The following is a 23,085-nucleotide window of genomic DNA, read 5'->3' on the forward strand; positions in this document are numbered from 1 at the left end:
CTTGGGGATTTCCTCTACATTCTTACCAAGTTCTTAGTTAGAGGGAGTGGTATCAAATAAGTCTTTTAGCTTTCAACAAGCAACTACTAACAGCTGTCAATGTAATTTTTCTTAAAATGTGACTCATGTAACAATTACCAGCTGCAGGATTTTAATATTTTTTGGTCTTATGTTTACAGTAATACTAATTGGTACCAGGCCCTTAATAAAAACACCAGCAACATTTTTAACCACACAACGGGAGAGACCTGGACATTTATTGCATTTTTAATTTTTCCAGCATATTTCAAATTTCAATACATATTGTCAAGAGTAACTGTGTTATTAATACAGCCCATTTTATTATATTAACGATGCCAATTTAAAATATTTATTTTGTTTAGTCTAAATAATTTACATCAACATTCAGCTCCACTATGGATTATAATGTCTAGTTGTCTCATGTGCATAATACCGATGTCACTACGTTGAAAACAATGAAAGAACAAGATGTCATGTCCTAGAATGCATACAATATCTCTCTGTAAGATGCTTTGAAAACTCCTTATTGTAATATTGGTTTATTTTTGCATGTCTTAATGTAAGTGCATTGATGTTTTTGCATAAACAGGCTGTAAAACCCACGGAAAAGACATTCCAGAAAAATTAAATGGCATAAGTCAAAGTCTTCTTCGGAATAGTAACAGTGCTTTTCTAAGTTCTCCTGTCACATTAGACTGTAAAAATTTCCATTTCACAGGTTGAAATGAAGCATAATTCATTTACAATGGACACACAATGGACATACAATTAATGATGCTGGTGGTATACATTCATGGATGTTTTATGTTTGTTAACACAGTGTCTCAGGAGTAGGAAAACATGCAAAGTAAGACATGGCTTTCATCTTTTTCCCACTCCATGTTTAAATTTGTAGGTTCACAAATAACACCCATCTGTTCAAATGTTCTGAACGTCTTTTTTTGTCCGTCTGATCGGTTTGTAGCACAAGTTGTCAGCTTCTGTCGTGGCAGTAGGCAGCAGAAGTTATATTTAAGACAAAAATATTCAGACGATGCATGTTTTTGTTTGATTATGAAGGTAGAGGTGGAATCTGTGTGACTGGATTTAGCTGCTCAACAACAAGATGCTCTTCAGTTCTAAGGTTTAACATAAGATTTAATTTCAAAATGATCTGGTCATTACTGGGTTCTATATTACTGGGTGAAGCGGTGATGATTTGGGGGACACTGAGTTGCTGAGTCGATTATAAGAAGGAATCTAAAGAAAGTGGCACTGAATCTGCAAATCCCAATGACCTGAAGCTGCATCATCAAGAAGAGTTAGCTTAATTTCCTCAACAATAATAAAGTTGATTAAAAGTTGTTGAAACTGTTTAATTTCTGCCACACAAGTTTTTCTGTTTGGGATCTGTTCTGTTTAACAAATGATGGCAGCAAGAAATATGTTGTGTGTTTTTGTGCTTCTGAGGTTATATTTAAATAACCTTTTAAAGACCAGACCATTTTAATGTATGTGAAACATTAGAACTGCTTCTACTATCATTAGATCCCTCAGATGCTGCTACGTAGCACCAACAACAAAATACCACAAATAACTGTGGTGTCCAGTTAGGTAGATACATCAGTCTGTGTAATGTTAAACTGAACAACTTTTGGTAATGTGTGTCTTTTCTACAAAACAGAAGCGAAAATGAAACTTCAGTCTATTGTCTGTTGATGTAAAAGGCTTCCTGGAAAACCGAGGATGTTGATGTACAAAATGACTTACAGCACTTTAGAAGAACGAGAAACGCTTTACCACCAAGTGATAAACTGTCCTGATGATTTTGGAGCTCTTTGTATTGATCGGTGTCTCTGTGATGAGCATAAACATTCTGTTTAGTGATTCTCCTCGTTTAGTGTTATCGCTGTTATTGCTGTAATCACGAGTCTGCTGAAATCCGTCCTGACTTTATCCATCTCACTACTTCAGGAGCATTTGCTTTGCAGCAAAACTGTGAGGAAACATGAGAGATTATTATCCCAACCACCTTATGAGGTAACTGAAGCTTCAGGTTTCGGATGGTCTGTTCAGATGCCCAGAAATTTGGAGATGATGTGCAGTGTAACAGTCTTTGTCTCCTTGGTTGTCCCTGGAAGCTGAGCTGATTTGGTTTTCCTCTTTCTTCTGCACCAGTGAACCACTCTTATTGCTTAGTCGGTTCACAAAGTCAAAACTCAGGCAGTCGTTTCTGATATTATCGTTGTTTCTGGCTTGTTTTCTCTCTATGTTTCTGGTATTGATAGTGAATGCATGCTACAGAGGTGTCACTGTGTTTTGCAGTGGTTGTATGATCATAAAGAAGTCTCCACGCAGGAGCCATTTCTGTGGAAAGATCTGTGGTTGTGGCAGTTCTCACTGCAGTGGACAATGAGCACAGGGTAGCACAGGGCGTCGTCGTAGTGCGGGGGCTCCTCGTCGTCAGTGGCGAGGCGTTCTGACAGGCAGCGGGTGTTTTCGCTGGGACTCTCCTGGTCGTCCAAGCTGCCGCTCCTCCAGAAGCAACTTCTCTGGGAGCCATAACGGCGAGCCAGGGAGAAGCGGCTGCCACTGAAGGGGATGCGGGAGCTGGCACCGGTGCAGATGCTGAGGGCACTCCTGGAGAACACAGAGGAGCAACTGATGGCCCGGTGGCAGCGCTCACAGTTCTGACGGACCCCACCGAAGCTGTTGGGACACTGGGCTAGATCCATCAGACCGGCCTCTGAGTAACTGGGAACCAGCTGCTGGTTTGAGCGAATGTGCCACTCCAACTCAGTGCTGTCAATGGTGTTGACGCGAGGGATGCGGCGCCAATATGGCCGATCGTCACACGGGGTCACTGGAAGGTAGTCGTGTCCGAAAAGCTTTTCTACACGATAATGGACATATGCAGTGCGGTATTCAGTGAAGACTCTGAGAGGCCAGGAGAAAGTGAGGAAAGACGCAGCCCAGAATACATACTGGGACAGATACCAGGGATGGTGCTCTGGGTCAGCCAGCACCATGACGTACTCCTTCAGGTCAATGTTTTTCAGGTGCATACCCTCTCTGGCTTCCATGTAGTCATCCAGGCCCTCATTGTCGGTGAAAAACCTGGCCCTCTGTGTCAGGTATGAGTTTTCAGACTCTACATTAGCAAAGCTAAAGCACTTGGTGAACCGCATCTTTGTCAGAGGAGACTTCTCCAGGCCCAGAAGCTGCTTGGAAACATCTTTGACTCCACAGTGACCGTAGTCAAATTCAGCCTCGGCTACGTGGGTGTTGACGCGCTCATGGTATACTTGGGTGCTGGTGTAAGCATCTCCGTTTCGATAGCGTGTGACCTGTCGTGTTCGGCGCACATAGTGGTAGCTGATGGCTTTCCACCAGATGCAGGGCTTCGCCTGCTGCATTCTCTGGATGCGCTCGCAGATGCCCTCCACATCCACTTTGTGCTGCAGCTCGTTCTTCACGTGGCAGTGCCAGCACTCCACGAGGTACACCAGGTAGAGCATGCCCAGCAGGGCCAGGGGGATGTAGATGTATCCGTCGGAGCAGGGGCTGCCGTGGTACGTCATGGATTTCCCTTTGAAGGCGCTGTCAAAGGTGAGCCGGGTCACCTTGGTGACGTGGCACCAGACCATAGCCCCCATGCAGCCGTACATGAGGATAGACAGGAGGAGGCATTTCCAAAAGTTCTCCCGACATAAGGACTTGCTCAGAGATTGCTTGAGGGGTCTTTGCTGTGAAAAACAAATGAAAAAGAGCCTCAGTTGTAGCAACATAAAAACCAACAATCCTGAACTACTTTGCTGCAAAAGGAACAGGTTTGGATATATTTTAAATGTGTGTATGATTTAAGCTTATTGGTCTTTTTTTAGGAACACCTGTTCAATTGCATACGGGGGTCTTCATGCACAACTATCTCTGATTTAAAGAAAATGGTGATCTGAGTGAAACAGCCCTGTTTGGCAGACACCAGAGGACAATGGACTGAGTGGTTTGAGACAATAGTAGCCCAACTCACTGTAAGACAGGGAAGTGGCCTACCTCCTCTGAACGCACAACACATCAAACATTAAGCAGATGGGCCACCGCAGCTAAAAACTAAGAACCGGAAAACGATAACATGTAAAAAATGTTGTCTGGATGAATGAGCCTCAATGTCAACTGCAACATTCAGAGAGTGTGATCAAGTAAAGGTATGGGAGAACCCTTAGTACCAATTGAGCATCATTTATGCACTGAGTATTGATGCTGATCATGGAGACTGCTTTATAACCACATTACATTGTCAAAAAAAAAACCTTTCAGCAGGAGGTTGTTTTTATGACATATTTTGCTGCTTAAATTACTTTTCTGAGTATTTGGTAAATTGTTTCTGTTGCATTTTATTGCACTTTTTCTCTCATATTTTGGTTTTTGGTTCTTTGCTGATGTTTTCATTTGCTTTTCATTCCTTTCCCACATGGTTTCAGTTTACTAGTTACTATAACATGTTTTTATATCCCATGTCACAGTCCTGGTGTCCTGCAGGTTTTAGGTATACATCTGCATTAACACACCTGGATCAAATGAATTACTCATCATCACCAAGCATCTTGCTGTCTTGTTCATGAGTGATGGCAAGAAGAAACAGGAAATGGATAAAGGGATTGAGACTTTGTCTCCAGCAATGGAGGCGCTGCTCCAATCTGTCACGGTGGCAAAAACAGGCTGAGCTAAAAACCAAAGCCATTAATTTTCTGGTTTATCTGCAGATTTTGGAATAAAAAGCCTGAAATGAGCTTCCTCTGTTGGATGGCTGGGCTCTGCCTTGGAGATAAGGTAAGGAGAAGCATCAAAAGGAGTCAGCTGAGGTGGTTTGGGGATCTGTTCAAGATGAGCCTTGGGGCCTCCATTTTCTGGAAGATCTCACTGAGAAGAGGCTCCTGGCAGAGCCAAAGTCATGTAGTTCCTTTGGCTTGAACAGATGGTCAGGAATTTAAAGCAGGTCTGTTTTAGCAGGTAAATCATTCAGGGCAGGGAGTCTGGTTTGCTAAGTTTCAGTTCATCAGCAAATTGTCTTTCAAAACAAGACCTTCTTGTAATCCGTTTAAGGGTCTCAATCAGTAGTTTTATATGTTACAGACTGTTTGTTCTTATTCATTTTATGTAATCCCAAAATACAGAAAAAGGGATTCGATTCCCCAAAAGCTTTTAGCTCAACCAGATCAACTTAACAATGACAAATCGCTGATATTTTTTTTCCCATTTTATAAAGCTAATATGCTGTAAACAAAGGGCAATCTGGAAGAAAATGTGATGAAAGCCACAAAAGACTTGAAAATGGGCTGGAGGTTCATCTTCCAAAAGGACAACAACACTTAGCATTCAACCAGAGCTGTAACTAAATGGTTTAAATCAAAGAATATTCACATGTTAGAATGGTCCAATCAAAGTCCAGGTTTAAATCCAGATGAGAAGAAGCTGCTGCAAGAGCTGAACATAATTTTTTGCAGTCTCTCCATCCAACCTAACTTAAGTTATTTTGCAAAATGAAAAATATGTCATAAATTTTCTGTCTTGGACATAAAAAGCTGATCAAGTCATAAACCAAAAGACTTTGTCTGGTATTGCAGAACAAGGTGGTGCTTTGTTTTCATCACATAAAGTCAAAAATACATCAAAGATTGAGGCTATAGCATTAAAAATATGAAAAAGCTCAAGGGCTTTCATTACTTTTTCATGGCACTTTGTGCTTTCCATTAACACCAGCAATGTGAAAATGAAAAAATGGAAAATGTGAAATTCCTGTAGATACAGCATTCTTTACACGGATGTAGCGTCGCTGTCTCATACTGTAGCAGTTTTTCAGAAACTACAGGCTTACTACAGTTTCTAAAGGTGACAGACAGGTAAGAATGCTACCTGAAAACCTAAACTCGTTTTCACTGAAATCTACAGTAGCATAGCACGCTGGTAATGAAAAAAAAAATCTCCACATGGAAGACCATGTGGCCTGGATCCATCTGCAGCATGGCCACATTGCATATGCGATAAAAACCATAAGAACCCCATTAAGAACAGACTCTCACCTCCTCCCTGGTGTCCTCCTCGTAGACGGTGGTGCTGCTTTCACTGGCTGTCGCAGCCGCGGCTGGGGGAGACATGGTGATAACAATGCAAGGCGTGGAGTGGGGATCAAGGAGGGATTTCACTGCCTTTTATCTGCCTCTGCAGCGGCTCTCATCCCACACGAGCCGCTGCGTTGGACCCGCGATCATCCGGGGACGTTTCCGAGAGGAGAGTCCAAAACAACAGCGTTCCTGTGGAGGCAGAGAGAAGGCGGAGGAGGAGGAGGAGGAAGAGGCGGTGTTGGTGCAGCATCCTGCCGGTGCCCTGCCTCAGCTGTCAGTGCCGCAGTGACATGATGGGAGATGATGCCGGATTAGCTGGTCGTTATTACGAACGGATGGTGCCCTGCCCCTCGGGGCCCGCTCTGGATCCACCGTGCAGCGGCGGGGGGGACGGGGCGTGGGTCCGCTGTCCACGGCTGCCTAACTGAGGCAGGTGGGACGTTGTTGCATAAATCCGCGACTTAAAGGGAAAGTCCAACCTCATGCTGACTTAGGCTTAGGTCTGTCTCAGTGAACAGAATATACTCGAAAAGCTAATATCAGTTGATCAATAATTAAAAAAAAGTTAATAAAACTCGCCACAAACCATAAAAGGTCATTGCTGATCACAGAGTGTTGTATTGGACAATTGAGTGGAAGGAAAAAATGTGGTTTAATATAAAGCACACGAGCAACAGGGGTAGTTGATGCAGAGCGTTTTCATTTTGTGGTTTTGTTACAATTGGTTTACTCTCTTTCTTTACTGTGATCTAAAGTTATGTATTGGTTAAGATTCAGATTGTGATCTTTAGTGTTTTTATTATTATTATTATTATTATTATTATTATTATTATTATTATTATTAGTAGTAGTAGTAGTAGTAGTATTAGTACTAGTAGTAGTAGTAGTATTATTATTATTACATATTTACTATGGTGAATATTAGTCATTTCATTGAGCTTCTCGGTTCCCAAACCACAGTTTTTGTTCTGGGCTTGGGAACCCAGAACAAAACCCAGAACAACCCAGGACATTTTTTGCTGCAAGGCCACACTGCTGCCAGCTGTGCTGTAGTGCAGCCCATGGCACAGTGTCAAGCCTAATGGTAGGCTTTCTTTCACTCTTCATTGGATTTGCTGAACCCTGCTGAACCCTCTGAATTCAGAATAGGGAATCTGCAGCTACAATTTCAGCCAAAGAGGTGCCAACTACTGGCTGAGGAAAGATGAGAAAAACGTACTTCACACTTGTCTGATTGGTTTTTAATTGAAAGCCATTCATAATTTCCCTTCCACTGTGATGCTCCATAAAGTCTCAATAAAATACGCTTATCGTTTTGGTTGGAACATCAAAAAAATTGGAAAAATACCAAAAGGTGTAAGAGTGTTTCCACTGTGCTTTAAGTGATTTGTTATTTTGGAGCTTTGCTCTGCTCTGTCAAGAGGAGAAACGGTCATAAGCTCCAGCCTTCATGGGCTCTGCAGATGTATGGATGAAAATTAATGGCTGCAATTTTTTAGAGATTTTCATGTCAAGCATAAAATAAATAAAATATTAAATGTGATAGTTGCATATACCTTCCAGGTTTGCCTCTTAGAACTATACTGTGACCAATTTTACAACCAATGAAGATTATATTGCCTTAAGGCAGTGGTTCCCAAACTTTTTCATCCAGACGGCTTCCCGCGCCCCCCCTGCAAAGGCAGTTTGGGAACCTCTGCCTTAAGGAATAATTTATTGTATGCATAAAGAATGAATATAGTCAATTAATCCTAGTTCATGTCTTTTTTTATTTGTTTATTCAGAATGATTAAAATGAATGATGAGAAACTTCATCCTCTCTGTCTTTAATTCATTTACACCTACTTGTTATTGTTACTCATACAACATTGCTTTTCTAATATTTGACAAAATTGGTTTATGAGTTTCATGAGCATGTTTTTGTAAAAATGTCCACTCCAATCCAGTGAAAATGCTAAAAGAATTAAAAGAAATTATCACATCCATCCATCATAATTACAAAATGTTTACAAAAACGCTTCAGATGTCAGCTATGACGTGTGTGACAAAGTCTCATGACTTTCTGGCTCACATTCAATTTACAATTTACAAAAAAGAAACCATCGTAAATTACAAAAAGTACTCCTTCTGTATCTCTGAGCAATAAGGAAACATCTTTACTGAGAAAGCATTAGGTCAAACTGAGCTGTTGCGTGTGATTAGTGATGCCATGAGATGACTTTTGATGTAAAATGACTTTTTATAAATAATCAGAATGAAGCAAAAATTTATAATCATCCGCAGGTTCCAATGTTTTTAGAAATATCTTAGAATTTTGTTAGAAATAATAATTTATAAAACATTTTCATAACCGAATCCAGAATATGCAGATATATCACACAACTTTCACAAACTAATATGTTACGATGAGCCATAGAGATTTACAAACATTGATAACATTATGATAATGCTTCATACAGTTGATATAGTAGTTTTTGAAGTAATTGTTGATTTCTCAGTCTTTCATTTTTAGGTATGGTGTTAAAATGTTGAGATAGCAGCATCACAAAAAAAAAAAATCCGTTTGTTTAACTGTCTTACTAAAAAAGAAAGTACAGTGGACTAGGATGTAATAAAAATGATCTGGCTTAAATAGTTTTAGCATTAGTTAAATCCAATGTCAGTGAAAAAACACAACTGTCATTATTTAATGAATGAAAATGAAACCCAAATGGTAAATTTGGTTTTAAAAATATAGCAATAATAATTTAAAAAAAAATCTAAGTACACCCTTAAAACCTTCATAGGTTTTAGGGAAAGTCATACTCAAATGCTCTCTTCCATATTTTCACTGATGCAACATAAACCGCCTCCCTCACGTCCTAACCCCTCTACTACTTCTATTATTATTCACAGCCTCATCATACAGATTACTGTAACTCTCTCCTTCTCAGTCTTCCTCACAAATCCCTCCATAAGCTTCAGATGGTTCATAATTCAGCAGCACGCATTATAATCAAAAGCCCCTTGCTACACCATGTTGTCACTGTCTTTCAGCGACTGCACCGGCTCCTAGTTAAACCGACTCTTCTGTGCTCATTTAAAATCATTCACAGCCTCAGCTATCCTTCTCTATCAGATCTCTTGCACATTGCCACCCCCAGCCATTCCCTTATGTCATCCTCCTCCTCCGTCCACCTCACTGTGCCTTCCACCTGTCTCAGCACCATGTGGAGTCGAGCACTGAGCCCCAAAATCTGGAACTCCACCCTGGCAGACGTTCACGCTATAGACATTCTCTGTTTGAGTCAAAACTCTCCCATTTAAGATACTTTAATCTTTCTTAAACAAGGTGTCAACACAATGCCAAGACGGAAAGACATTACCAATGACCTTGGAGAAGAAGCCATTGCTGCACATGTATCTCTGAAGGATTATAAGGCCATTTCCTAAATCTTTTTGTCTCTAGATAGACTATGGCAATGAATGACACATACACTCTGGAACAATATCCTTTGTGCAGATGAGACCAGAGATGTTTAGCACCACATTTGGAGAAAACCAAACACAGCATATCAGCACAAACATCTCTGTGACCTTCTGTCGAGCACAGTAGTGGAGGAATGAATATTGTAACTTGTTTTGCAACCACACGATCTTGTCACTTTCCAGTCAACTGTACATTTTTCTGTATATAGAAGAAGTCTAGAGTCAAGTGCAATGCCACCTTTCCAACAGCTGAGGCTTGGACCAAGATGGCTGATCAGTAGAACACATCAGAACACCAGAAAGGCTAAAAATGCAGTAATCAACATGTGGTGGGACCTCAAGAGAAGTATGCTAGAAGTAATGAAGAGCAATGTTGTGAATAAGAATAGGTGCAAGAAAAAATCTTCAACAAAGTTGCAAGCGACTGTCACTCGTTGATAGGGTGTACTTAGTTTTTTTTCTTACAAATATTCATTTTTGCAAATAAATGTTAGTACATAGTATACAACCTCTTGTTTGTTCTTGTAGGCTGAAGGGTTTAATTTATGTAATGAAGTAGTTAGATCCCGATAAAGACCAGAGTGACCTTAGCATTAAAAATGGGTGTACTTTCTTTTAAGCTGACTATACTAATTCATCTCATTTTGTCTGAAGCACTTTAACAAGAATAATATTCCACAATAATCAGTAAAGAATTACTCCTTTCATTGCATTAAGTCTCTAAGAAGTGTCCCAGATATTTAAGAAGGGCATTGCCTGACATGAACCGTCACTCCTTTTCCCAGGGTCTTCTTCTCTGATGACGACCCTTCAGTGAAAGAAAAAGAAGTGATGTCTACATGGAGTCATATAAATATATACCAGGCTTGAGGGCAAAAAAAAAAGAATGAAAAGCTGGACCAACTTACAGAGTACATATTAGAGAGGTTGTTGAAAAGCACTTGACCTGCGCTCACTTTGTTCCTCACCCCTCGGATGGTTCCGTTCTTACTGCAGATGTTGATCCTCTTGTTGCTGAACATCATCTCCCTCTTGACACTGGCATACAGCAGCAGGTCATCGGACTCGCAGCCGTTCTCGTCCGCGGCAGCCTCCAGGCCGTTCAGGTGCCTGTTGGCCTCACTGGCGGGCGGCAGACTTCCCTGCTCTGCCTCCATGCTGCCGGTGCCGTCCGAGTCTGCAGAGTCAGAAACCGAGCCGCACCAGGTCCTCTCGTCCTTGAACACCTCAGCCAGGACTCGGCCACTGTTGGCGGACGCGACTCTGAACCGGACCGTTTTCCCGGCTTTTTCTTTCATCTTTGGCCCATCCATTGAAATCCAAGAAAAGAGTCACATGCATCGCTTCCCATTCAGACAAAACAGAGTGGCCCTTTCTGCTCAAGTCATTGGCAGTCCACTTATTCATCCAACAGCAGGGTTCTCACAGGTGTTTCAAAGGAACTGAAAATACCCTGAGCACACACTTTGTGTGCTCCCAAATACTCAATAATAGATGTGCCCTTGTCATGGTAACAGCTAAAACGGGCAAAGTGTAAATCGATATGATCGTGTTCAATAATTGATCAAGGTCAGCACGCACCTTATGTCTGATCCTTTATGGTCTGATAACTTACAAAGTCAGGGTAAACACCTGGTGGTCTTAGATGATCTTTACAGCAATGTTCATCATGCTGGTCTGAGACTGAATTAGTGTTCCTCCTTTTACACACTCAAGATCACCTCAACAGCAGAGCCACTGACAGGAAAGTTTGTTTCAGTCCGAGAAAAACATGGAGTAAATGTATTATTTCTGATGAATTCTCCTTCTGATCATTTAGTTGGATCTGGAAAATCATGCAATCTGAGAAGAAAAGGTAAGAGCTTGCATGAGCTCAATGATAACATGGACTGCGTCTCATCCAAAGGCGTCGATGTCCTCCCAAAAAGAAAAGATCTAAATCTTCATGAGCAACTTTTTCCAACCACCCAGGAACGGTTCAGAGATGATTTTTGCATGGTGGAGCACTGCTTCACAACACAGAAGTTACAGAAATGCTTGAATATGAGAACTTTCTATATTGAATCTCAGATCTTAAGGCTATTGAGGACATCTTCCAAATTGTCCAGGATCGGCTTTGGTGATTTCTTCATTTGTTTCAAAAGTTAAAATGATACCAAACTCTCTAAATCCTGGTACATTACAATTTAAACTCCCTAGATCTTAACCTCACTGTGTGATCATGATCAGTTCTCAAAAGGCATGTGGAGAAAGAGAAGCCAATCAGCTGAGATCAGTTTCAAGTAGAGGACAAAAACACGTGACCACCAGTTAGGATTTGATCTGAAAGCTGGTATCAAGGATGTCTAGCTGAATAATAACAGGTACAACAATATAAGCATTAATACTGGAAATTTACTCTGCTCCTGAAGTTGAAGTGAATGAAGTTACCAAACAGAGTTTCTGCAAAAACATCATGACTAAACACAGAATGGTCGTAACTTAATGATGAAATATGTTGCGTAAATCCCCTTTTTATTACCAAAAGTACCTTGACCCATTGAGACATGGACTTCAATAAAGTCCTGAAGCATTTTTGTTCTCTGGACTGGTCAGCCTCACAAAGAGGCCACAGCAATCAGGAAATACTTTTTCCATTTGTCATTTTAGTCCAAGATTCCCCAGCAGAACATTGACCAAAGCATGGCATAGTATTTTTCTACTTCTACTATATCGGTTTTGAATTAAAACAAATTCCTTTCACTGCTCACTTAATAAATACAAGGTGCCATAATTATAAGATATTCTAATTGACATGAATTACGTAAGTGTTCATAATGTTATACCTGACCAGTGTGTTAAATATTAAATGCGCTTTATGTGCAGTTCTGTAAATCTGTCTAGGAGTGCTTCTGTAAATGTGAGACATCCTCTTTATTCACCGTAAGTGGAGCGGGAACCTGCAGTACCGCTCTGCTCCTGTAGGTGGCGATAAAGACGCTCACTGAAGCACAACAAACGTAGAAGAAGCTGCACACGTGTGACAACAACACCTCAGGAGTCATGGGGAAGCGGCGGCAGAATAAGCAGCTTTTCACAAATCTATCCAAAAAACAGAAGAAACACTTGAAGGAGTTTGGAGAGGAGCATCCATTTCACGATGTGTAAGCATTATAACAGAGAACAATCTTTTTTAAATGAAGAATTGCGTTTTATTCTCAGTTAGGAATCTACATTTAGTTCAGACTACCTTCAAACAAGCATTTTAACCTAAAACACAAAATAAACGCGTAATAAACGTGTCTAGCTATTCATTTGAATAGTCAGGGTTTATTTTGTAGACCATTATTATCTATAGCAGTTTATGTTACTTCTTAATAAACGCGCGAATTCGCAGTAAAGGACGAATATCATTGTTTCTCCTACGAGGGTTTAAGAAATTTGACTGCAGTATTTTCCAGGTCTTGGTATGCAAGGGATAAGAGAACGGGGAACATTTAATATTAAGGACTCATGAGGAACATTTTATATTAAATGTACCCCGTACAGGTCAGTTTCTGCTCTACTGTCTAAAGTTGGATCTATCTGTCCTTCCATCTATTACTTTGTGTTGTTGTTCTAATTTGCACTATATGAATACCAATAGATCACAACAAATCCAAAAGGAAACAAATCCAATGTGTTGCGGAGATAATAAGCCCCAGGAGCTTATTATGACTTTCACCATCAATCCAGCTGTCCATCCAACTATCCATCTAGTCCCTCATGAGTCTGTCCATCAGGTCATATCAGATCTGTCTTTATCTCACTGCTGAATTTACTGATGTGTGTTTTCTACAGTGTGAATGAAAGACCTGAAAGGACCCAAATTGTGGAGCTGGTGAGTGTTCCTTGAGTTTCCAGATCAAACACCAAAATAATTGTAATGAACAACCATTTATTTAAGTAATAATCCTTCCGAGTTTCTTATCTGCTCCAGGTTTTGAAGTCAGTTCTCAACACTTTGGGAATATTGAATCGTAGCTTTGCTTAGATTTAGTTTTACTACAAGTATTTAGAACTGTTTCAGTTTTTTTAATGTTTTTTTGTTTGTTTGGTGCAGCCATCAAGCCCAGAACAATCTGACTCAGAACCTGCAGACAGGGAAGAGGAAGAAGATGAACCAGAGCAACAAACTGCCTATCAGAAGCTTCTTTCAACGCTCAGTGATCCCACAGCTGATGCCCAAAGCCACGAGGATGAAAGCAGTGACGACGAAGAGGAAGAGCTCCTCTTTGAAGGCAAGGGGATTTTTTTTTTTTGTCTTTAAAAAATGTTTGACAACAGTTTGTGCTTGACTAAAATAAGAGTTTAATGTGCATTAGAGGGTCATGTTGAGGGTGAGGATGCAGAGGAAGAAGAACATGGAGAAGAGGAGCCTGGCGATGAAGAGGAGGAGAGGGTTGATGAACAGAAAGAGGTGGCAGGAGACAAAGAGTTTGTGGACAAGGAGCATGAGTCTGCATTCTGTCTGGAGACCAACTTTATAGGAAAAGGAGAACAGGATGAAAACATTCCACAACTCAAGAACAGTAAAGGTAAGAGCGGATAGAAAACTTAAATAATAATTTTTTCTATTGGTCTTTTTGGCATGTTACATTTTGTCTTTTATTCTCTTTTTTTTTAACAGACATGTTTTTAGTCCATCTGGATACCGAACTCACTGAAGAGGATGTGCTTAAAATTACATCTGGCTCCAAATCCAAAACTCAGATCACGGTATACACAAAGTCACCTTGTCACAGCTTAAAGCAGCTTTTAATTATATTTTTATTGATGATTTCCTGCAGATTGATTCACGTGATGGGAATACTTTTCCGTTGTACTGTGTGTTGCACTGAGCCACTTCTAAGGTTTCTCTGCTCCCTTTTTTTTTATAGTGGGCAAAACTGGGAAACCTTCTCTGCACCAATCCTATTGAAAGGTTCGGCCCCATCGGCCCCCAAAAAGACACAAACCAAACTGTTTTCCATAAAGTTTTGGAGAGCAGCTGGAGGAATCTGAACCAGTCATTCAATCCTAAAGGACAGGCCGAAGAGATCAGCCCCCTCCAGATGGAGCTACTGGCCCTCATGGCGTCCTACAAGGACCTGTATCACCCAGAGGCGTGCCATTTGAAGCAGGGCTCATATGTTCGCAGTGCATACTGCCTGCATGTGCTCAACCACATCCTGAAGGCCAACTCCAGAGTCCTGGCTCACAACACCCTACTGAGAGAGCGGAAGAGTCAGGCTAAAGCTGGAGCTGAACCGCAGGAAGAACCTAGAGACCAGGGACTGACCAGGCCAAAGGTAAACAACTAAACACACGTGTCAGGTCAGTTTTAGCTGCAACTTTTTTTTTAATGAAAGCGTCAGAGATCTCTTCTATGAAAATATTTAGTTTTTTTAGAAATTTGTTACCATGTAACATCCAAATTAACTTGGAAAACACAGAGGCTCGCCAGAATTGATACATATTTCAGTTGGACTGACCTTGAGAAAATTAATATTTTACATTTTTTGTTTCACTGATGAGTGAATACACCTCATCAAATCACCATCAGGCTACAGAAACAAGAAATAGCTTTAGTTTGGACGTTACTTCTAAGTGAAGAAGGCTCAAAGTTTAAAATTTAACATCCATGATTGTCAGTTTTAACAGTAAGTTTTTATTTTATTGTGCTCTCACTGTTGCCTCTGCTTCTAGTAAGACGTAGAAAAAAATAAATGCAGTTTTTATATTTCAAAAAAATATATATTTAAAAATCTGTATGCACAAGTCATTTTTTTACATAAAAATAGTGGACAGAGTATAGCATATTTTAAGGAAAACATATGTAGACCTCTTATATTCCCGATTGTTGAACAGGGTAGATCCTGAGAAGCTTTGCTTTTCAATGTTGTGGAATATTTTCTTATTTTTCTTTTGTCCTCAGAGAAAATAAAATCTTAACACATAGAAGAAACCCATTGGGATCAATTTATGAATCTCTATAAATTCACACAGACACTCAGCCATTGGACTAAAACTTGGTTAGGAAGGAGTTTAATTTAACCCAGACCACCTACAGAGCATGTAAGGATCGCGACCACTTTGTCCCAGGTTCTGATCCTGGTTCCGTTCCGGGGGGCCGCTCTGCAAGTCGTCCACACTCTCATCAGCCTACTGGAGACCAAAGGCAAGAAGATCATTGTCAGCAACAAGAAGAAGTTCAAGGAGGAGTTTGGAGAAGCAGAGGAAGAAAAACCAGCCAACCTGCGCCGGCCTGATGATTACCACGCCGTCTTCTCTGGCAACGTGGACGATCACTTCAGGATAGGTACGTCTTCCAATAAGGAGTTCCTAAAAACCTCCGCCACTTATCTGACCCTACATCCTGATGGTTCTGCACTCTCCCTCCCAGGTGTGTCCATAGTGAGGGGCAACATGCGCCTCTACGCCCCCTTCTACTCATCTGACATCATCATTGCGTCTCCGCTCGGCCTCCGAACGGTGCTGGGAGCCGAAGGAGAGAGCAAGAGGGACTACGACTTCCTGTCATCCATTGAGCTGCTGGTGCTGGATCAGACTGACGTCTTCCTCATGCAGAACTGGGAGCATGTCCTGGTATGAGGAGTTTACATGTGGCACCACCTGCTGTTGAAGTTTTCCATTCTTCATAACGAGAATATTGAGTCTATTAAAATAGGCTAGAAATTTTGGGTTTTTGAACCAGTGATTTTTAAGATTTAAAACTCAAAATGTCAACATGTATCTAACTAGTTCAGTATTCTTCTTCGATATATTATTTCTATTTATCTTGATTTGTTTTGTCAAGCTGGATGGTTCTGCTACTGCAATGTTTTGCTTAAAGCTTAGTAATTATTGACCTGTAAGCTCCAAAACCTAACGTGTTCGTGTGTTTAAGTTAGTAAGTGTTGTCCTCACCCTCCAGCATGTGATGAAGCACATGAACCTGCAGCCGCTGGACTCCCACGGAGTCGACTTTTCCAGAGTGCGGATGTGGAACCTGAACAACTGGGCCAGACACTACAGACAGACGCTGGTGTTCAGCTCCATCCAGGACCCGCAGATCAACAACATCCTCACTAAACACTGTGCCAACTACAGAGGACAGGTCAGGCAGTAGAGATACTCGCTTATTTTTGTGTTTCAAAGATCTGAAGTCTTAGGCCTCGTTGGCACTGAGCCGATCTTCAGCGAAGCAGTAACATTTTTTTTGTCGCGATCCAGCCGCTCGTTTGCTTGACACCAGTGAGTCTCTCACACCAGCGCTTTTTGAAACCAGGTTTCAGAGTGAAACTTTTCTGCAACACCCCCTGCAGAGATGTTACCATTCTTTGACCCTAAAAAAAATCTGCAACAGCATCTGAACATTGTAACTTTATGAAACGGGAACAATATCAGGGATTTGTCATTGTTGAGTTGATCTAATTGTATCTATGCACTGATTCATACACCTTATTTATTTTAACCTTTACAGTTTTCTTAATTTAAGCATGCTTTAGTTGGAGATCATTGCATGTCATTATTAACACCTGACTGAAATGTTCATGCTTTGTGTTTCTGGGGGTTTTTGTCTCAGATTACCACAAAAAACATGCCAAAGACGGGCTCCATCTGCCAGGTGCTTGTTCAGCTGCCTCACGTGTTCCAGGTGTTTTCATCCGACAGCTTCATGAATCAAGATGCTCGGTACGTGTCTCAGCCGAAATAACTTTATGAGCTCCTCGCAGTGCCTTTTGCTTGAACTTCATTTCCTTCATCTGCTTGTAGGTTTCAGTTCTTTGTCGATAAAGTACTTCCTCAGTACAGGGACTCAGTCATGTCCCACACTCTGATCTACATCCCATCCTACTTCGACTACGTCCGGCTGCGAAATCACATGAAGAAAGAGGAGATTAGCTTCACGTCTGTGTGCGAGTATTCCAGCAAGTCAGAGGTCTCTCGAGCCAGGCATTTCTTTCTGAAAGGAGAAAAACAGTTCCTGCTCTTCACCGAGCGCTTCCACTTCTACAAGAGGTCTGTTCTTAGTGTACTATCCATCAAATTATGTGGTATCTCCTATTCTACCTGTAACAATCTGCTCACGTCGTGCTTATTTCATTCAGGTACGCTATCAAAGGGATCAAGAACCTGATATTTTACGGCCTGCCCACCTTCCCCCACTTCTACAGCGAGGTGTGCAACATGCTGGCAGCAGGAGGTCAGGGGGAGGAGGCCAGCTGGACCTGCACTGCCCTCTATTCCCGCTACGATGCCCACAAGCTGGCTGCCATCACCGGAGCCCAGCGAGCCGGACAGATGCTGCACTCCAACAAAAACGTTCACCTTTTTATCACAGGAGCAGAGGACAAAGCCTGAACTGATAGCAGCCCAGCAAACGTGTTTGTGTCTAGTTTTATCAGTAAATTGTGACTCTTTCTCTTCCTATCACAAATATTTATTGGTTTATTGGATTTGTTGATGCATTTCTAAAGGGTCCATAAAAAATCTAATCTTACCGTTATCATAATGGTTGTTCAGATGTATACCAGGGAAATATTTCCTCATCTGTTTGTTGGTTAGAGTGCTTTGATTTAGCGACATCAGAGCTGATTAAATAATTTTTGCGACTCAAAAAATATATATATCACTCCCAATAAATGTTACAAATGAGTAAAGTCCTGAAATTTATGGGAAACTATGGCATTTCTCTTAAAAATGAAAAAAAAAGGTAATTAAGTTCAGTTTAATTATATAGAAACAATTTATAACGGTTAAGCAGGTAGATTATATCATTTTAAAAATTGTGATCCATTTTATAATTTTGTTTCAAATAAGGTTTTGTGGAAAATATAATTGATATTGCATTTTTGAGTCGGCTAACGTTTTTATGTTGCATTTCCATAAAGTTCCTATTTGCTGGTGATCCCATTTATTTCCTGAGGATCTAACATCTTTGAGTTGTTTTGAGGGACATATGATCTGATTGTATGAAGTACAGTCATTTATCAGAACAAACATGTACTATTCTGCTTTTTTGGAAATTACCTTTTGCATTTATGTTTAAAATATATTCTAAAATCACAAAGTTGCATCCAATAAATTTCTGAAAATGAGTTTGTGAGCTTCAGAGAAGTAATCTGCAGTTTCTGGAAACTGCTTACTTGTAAGTTCAGAGAAAATAACCTTTAGAAAAGCAGCCATGATATCATAATAAGCAACTTGTAAATAATGGACAGTCTCAACGTACCCTGTAATTTCTGGAAAACTAACCTTCCCTTTTCAGAAAAAGACCTTGAAGTATAGTTCACAAAAAGTAAGGTTTAAGTTAATTAAGAATTATATGTTAGCTCCAGAGAATTAACCTGTAAAGTTTTAGTCCAAAAAACACAGCCTGAATATTTCATAAAGATTGTTGCCAGTTCCACAAAGTTATCCTGACCATTATGGTAAAGGAAACTCAACTGTCCTAAAAAGTAACCAGTCAGTTAGTTCTAGGAATACAATGTGTAAGCGATGAAGAGCATCCTCTGTAGTGAGTTATTGAAGTTCTAGAAAGCTAATCTGAACCTTCCAGAGTACTTTGTAGGTTCTGGAAATCAGTCTGTAAATTGTGAATTCCTCAAAGTACCTTGTTAGTTTTCCAAAAGCAGCCTGTTACTACTAGGAAAATTGGGAGCTGTATTATACAAGCCTTGGTTGGTTTTGTTTTTAATCCAGAATCCTAATTTTTACAATTGTACTGAATAGTTTTTATAAGTATTTGTCTATTTTCTGTCACTTTTGCATCAGGTAATTATGGCCTCCAATTATACAGCATGACTGAGCACATGCTGAGCTATTTCTGAGACTATAAAACAGAAGCACTTGCGCAAAGGAGGATATAGACTTTCCAAACCAATAGTTATCAGGACTAAAAACAAAACACAGCATAATAAAGAAATATAATTATCACCAACTGCAGTGATCCATTCAAAAACGATAAGCTGTTGGGTAAGACATCGCCTGTTCAGATGTATGAACCGCACACATAATTATTAACTTCAAGAGTGACTTTAGTCATCAAATTACAGTTTTAGTCCGCTGCCGGAGCTGACACGCAGCACTTGGTCTCTAACCCGCAGAGGCGATGGACGAGAAGCAGCAGAAGCTCAGCCTGAAGCGAGAGGTGGGGCTGATAGGAGCCGTGTCGCTGATTGCTGGAACAATGATCGGATCTGGGATCTTCATGTCCCCGCAGACAGTCATCTCCTCCGTCGGCAGCTCTGGAGCCAGCCTGGTGGTGTGGGCCAGCTGTGGCTTACTGGTGATACTGGTGTCTTTCTGCTACGCTGAACTGGGAACTGTCATCCAAGAGTCAGGAGGAGAGTACATCTACATCCTCAGGACGTCAGGTCCAGTCATGGCCTTCATGTTGGCCTTCAGCTCTATCTTATTCGTGAGGCCTGCTGGAGTTGCAGGCATCTCCCTGAGCTTCGCCCAATACGTCGTGGCTCCGTTCTACCCAGAATGCCCTCCTCCAGTGTCTGTAGTGAAATGCGTGGCTGCAGCAGCAGTCTTGGTTTTAGCCACCGTAAACTGCATGAATGTTCGCTTTTCAATGTCGGTGCAAGTGTTTTTTATGGTGGCTAAGGTGGTGGCCTTGGGAGTCATCGTTGTAGGAGGGGTGGTCATGCTTGCCAAAGGAAACACGGAGAGTTTTCAAAACTCCTTTGAGAACTCAAACGTGGGCATCAATCCCATCGGCGTTGCTCTCTACCAGGGGCTGTGGTCGTATGACGGCTGGAACAACCTGAACTATGTGACAGAGGAGCTCAAACGTCCAGAGGTGAGAAGTCACAAAATAAATCAGGCAAACCTATAAACAACAATTCAAATCTGCACTAGAGTACTCATAAACTTTATGCGGCATTGTAAACTGCAGGTGCACTGCATAATTAAACAGATTGCAGCGCCATCTGTAATAGCAATACGTTTCAGTAGTTATTTACCTTATCAGCTTTTTACATTATCATGGAACTAATTTTAGCCCAATTTTTTACAATGATACTGCAAAGTTCAGACCTAAATCTCTGAGGGTCGAGGCCTTGATTTGTTTCTCTTCGTTTTATTGTCCCGACCAACACTGTTAACTAAAAACTGCAGTTTGAGCTTAAGCAATGATTTTAAACAGCAAAATAACAAAATCAGTTGAAAGAAATAGGCAAGTATGGAAAACATGCTTCCATCTCCATGCTTTGCTGTGCAGACGTTATTTAGTTTATGACCTCTTCTATCTTCATTTGAAACTGATGAACAGGACCACTTACTTTGAAGTATTTTTTTACAGTACATTGGTGTGCCTATTTGTTTAATTTTGGCTAAAATGGCTCTCCATAGCTCTTGACCAGGTCTTGATAGACTTGGCCAAGAGGCCAAAAAATGAAACTTTTTACATATTATAATTTTAGCTGGTTGCAGCTATTAGCACTGTTATCTTGCAGCAAGAAGATCCTGGTTTTGAATCCCATCTTGGGTCTTTCTGATCGGAGTTTGCTTGTTCTCTCTCTGCATGCATGGGCTTTTTTCTGAGTGCTCCGGTCTCTTTCCACAACCCAAAAACACGAATATTCAGTTAACTGTCTTCAGTAAGTTGTCCACCTTATGAACTGGGCTATAGAAAGCGAAGTCACACATTCACTTGGACCCCTTAGAAAGCCCCTTACCTAGGATTAGTATCCTAGAACCTTGTTCATGTGTTGTAGCAGTTCTAACAAATGCCCCGCTGTTAGGGAAATCAAGCTTTGAGAAGTTTGACAGCTTTCCTAAATGTTTGCGATTTGTTAATATTTCTCACTAAGTCACTGCTTCTGACAGGTTGATGCCTTTGTGTTCACAAACTCTTCTTTGCTCCAACTTAAACTCCTGCTTTTGCAGAAGTTCTGTTGACTATCATTTAAGCACTAGTTCATTTAATTATCAGCACGTTTTGCTAATTTCTCCATTTAAGTCCTATTAAAAAAAGGTCTATTGCTTTCGGCAGACTAATACCACCGAGGAACTAATATTTTTATGTCCATTCTGTTTTTTCCATGTGTTGTTGTATCTCTTAAGTCTGACCTTTGAAATTAAACAGTAATTTTCTTCTGCACTCTGCATGTCACACTAAACCCCTGTAGATAGTTTATCAGTTTAAAGAAGCAATAAAATCAGGTCAGGTCAATCAGCAAACGGCGCAGCGAAGAAATGCAGTGTTTTAAATTTGACTTTGCTTTGTTTTATTTGAAGAGGTTGGTCTTGTTAGATAATATCAAGAAGAGAGAGAGAAAGAGAACTAAATATTTGCATGAGTTTCACATTCTTAAATCTCAGCCTAATACAGTCAAACGAATGAAAGCAACTCGAAGGGATGTCAAAGTCGAACAAGAAACTTCTCCGTTCTTGACAATTCAGGAGTAGTTGTAACACCTGTTGCTCTGTTTAACATTACCTAATGGTTCACTGGTAATTTACGCCAAGATCTGAGGTGTGTTTCGTGGAAATCCCTCAGAGCAGGTAGTAGCATTCTCCAACAATGGAGCAAGGACTGAGTCTGAAGAGGGAAGTTGGGATAATAGGAGCTGTGTCCTTCATTGCTGGGACCATGATAGGATCTGGGATCTTCATTTCTCCACAGTATGTCCTGCTAGCAATCGGCAGCCCCGGGGCCAGCTTCGTCATATGGGCCTGCTGTGGCCTGATAGCCATGCTGGGCGGCCTCTGCTACGCTGAACTGGGGACGATCATACCAGAGTCTGGAGGGGAGTACATCTACATGCTATGGACAGCTGGAAAAGTCACAGCCTTCGTGTTTGTCTTCAGCTTCGTCAGTGTCATGAGGCCCGCCAGCGCCACTGGGATCGCCCTCAGCTGCGCTGAATATGTGGTGGCCCCATTTTATAGTGGCTGCGCCCCTCCACAGCTGGTCTTGAAATGTGTGGCAGCTGTGGTGATCCTGGCCTTGGCTCTGGTCAACTGTCTCAGTGTCCGCTTGGCCACCGGCATCCAGGTGGTCACCATGGCCATTAAAGCACTGACGCTGGCGGTGATCATACTGGGAGGAGCTGTGATGCTTTTTCAAGGCAACACTGCAAACTTTGAGGACTCTTTTGACGGAACGAATGTAGGCGTGAAAGCCATCGGCATTGCTTTCTATCAGGGCTTGTGGTCCTATGATGGCTGGAATACTTTAAACTATTTAACTGAGGAGCTCAAACGACCAGAAGTAAGACTGATCAGGTTTGCTATTATTTCTTAACAGTTTGCAAAATCATGTAGTTAATCTCTTGAAGTGGTCTGGATAAATAGATATGTAGGATTTCTGCAAGTATCTTTAAGTTTTTCTTAGGACTTTGATTGCGTTACCTTTTATTTTCTGTAAAGTTATTTTTCCTGATAACACTCGCTGGTGGTGTTGGAGTGGAAATGATTGACAAGTGTAAGAAGCAGCTAATGTCTAAGGTAGCGGTTCTCAACGTGGGCGGTACCGCCC

General features: G+C 41.1%; 4 protein-coding genes across 5 annotated transcripts in view; 2 read left to right on the plus strand and 2 right to left on the minus strand.

The window, feature by feature from the left end:
* Positions 1-223: 223 nt before the first annotated feature.
* On the minus strand, positions 224-6,847 carry LOC106954002 (transmembrane protein 151B-like). The gene is made up of 2 exons (XM_015043189.1): positions 6,081-6,847; positions 224-3,746 (listed from the first exon to the last, which is right to left on the minus strand). Exons 1-2 carry the CDS (start codon positions 6,153-6,155, stop codon positions 2,337-2,339), a joined length of 1,485 nt encoding a protein of 494 aa, XP_014898675.1. The 5' UTR covers positions 6,156-6,847; the 3' UTR covers positions 224-2,336.
* A 1,036-nt stretch (positions 6,848-7,883) lies between these two features.
* On the minus strand, positions 7,884-10,989 carry grxcr1b (glutaredoxin and cysteine rich domain containing 1 b). The gene is made up of 2 exons (XM_015043218.1): positions 10,499-10,989; positions 7,884-10,398 (listed from the first exon to the last, which is right to left on the minus strand). Exons 1-2 carry the CDS (start codon positions 10,901-10,903, stop codon positions 10,360-10,362), a joined length of 444 nt encoding a protein of 147 aa, XP_014898704.1. The 5' UTR covers positions 10,904-10,989; the 3' UTR covers positions 7,884-10,359.
* A 1,602-nt stretch (positions 10,990-12,591) lies between these two features.
* Positions 12,592-18,439, plus strand: utp25 (UTP25 small subunit processor component). The gene is made up of 12 exons (XM_015043191.1): positions 12,592-12,733; positions 13,410-13,449; positions 13,672-13,849; positions 13,934-14,146; positions 14,239-14,327; positions 14,489-14,899; positions 15,693-15,909; positions 15,994-16,196; positions 16,525-16,707; positions 17,176-17,285; positions 17,367-17,612; positions 17,702-18,439. The coding sequence occupies exons 1-12, from the start codon at positions 12,633-12,635 to the stop codon at positions 17,952-17,954; spliced, it is 2,244 nt and encodes a 747-aa protein (XP_014898677.1). The 5' UTR covers positions 12,592-12,632; the 3' UTR covers positions 17,955-18,439.
* A 1,055-nt stretch (positions 18,440-19,494) lies between these two features.
* The window catches only part of LOC106954004 (b(0,+)-type amino acid transporter 1), a 16,802-nt gene continuing 13,211 nt past the window's right edge, over positions 19,495-23,085 (plus strand). Inside the window, exon 1 of one of the 2 annotated variants that reach the window (XM_015043192.1) lies at positions 19,495-20,403. In XM_015043192.1, the coding sequence (XP_014898678.1) occupies positions 19,705-20,403 (699 nt within the window). In that variant the 5' untranslated portion in view covers positions 19,495-19,704. Of the gene's footprint in view, positions 20,404-21,968; positions 22,819-23,085 lie in introns of those variants that run through there. The other variant, XM_015043193.1, reaches the window with a different exon arrangement.

This window comes from Poecilia latipinna, unplaced genomic scaffold (genome assembly GCF_001443285.1).
Source record: "Poecilia latipinna isolate Pla-1442-1.1 unplaced genomic scaffold, P_latipinna-1.0 Scaffold620, whole genome shotgun sequence".
NCBI lineage: Eukaryota > Metazoa > Chordata > Actinopteri > Cyprinodontiformes > Poeciliidae > Poecilia > Poecilia latipinna.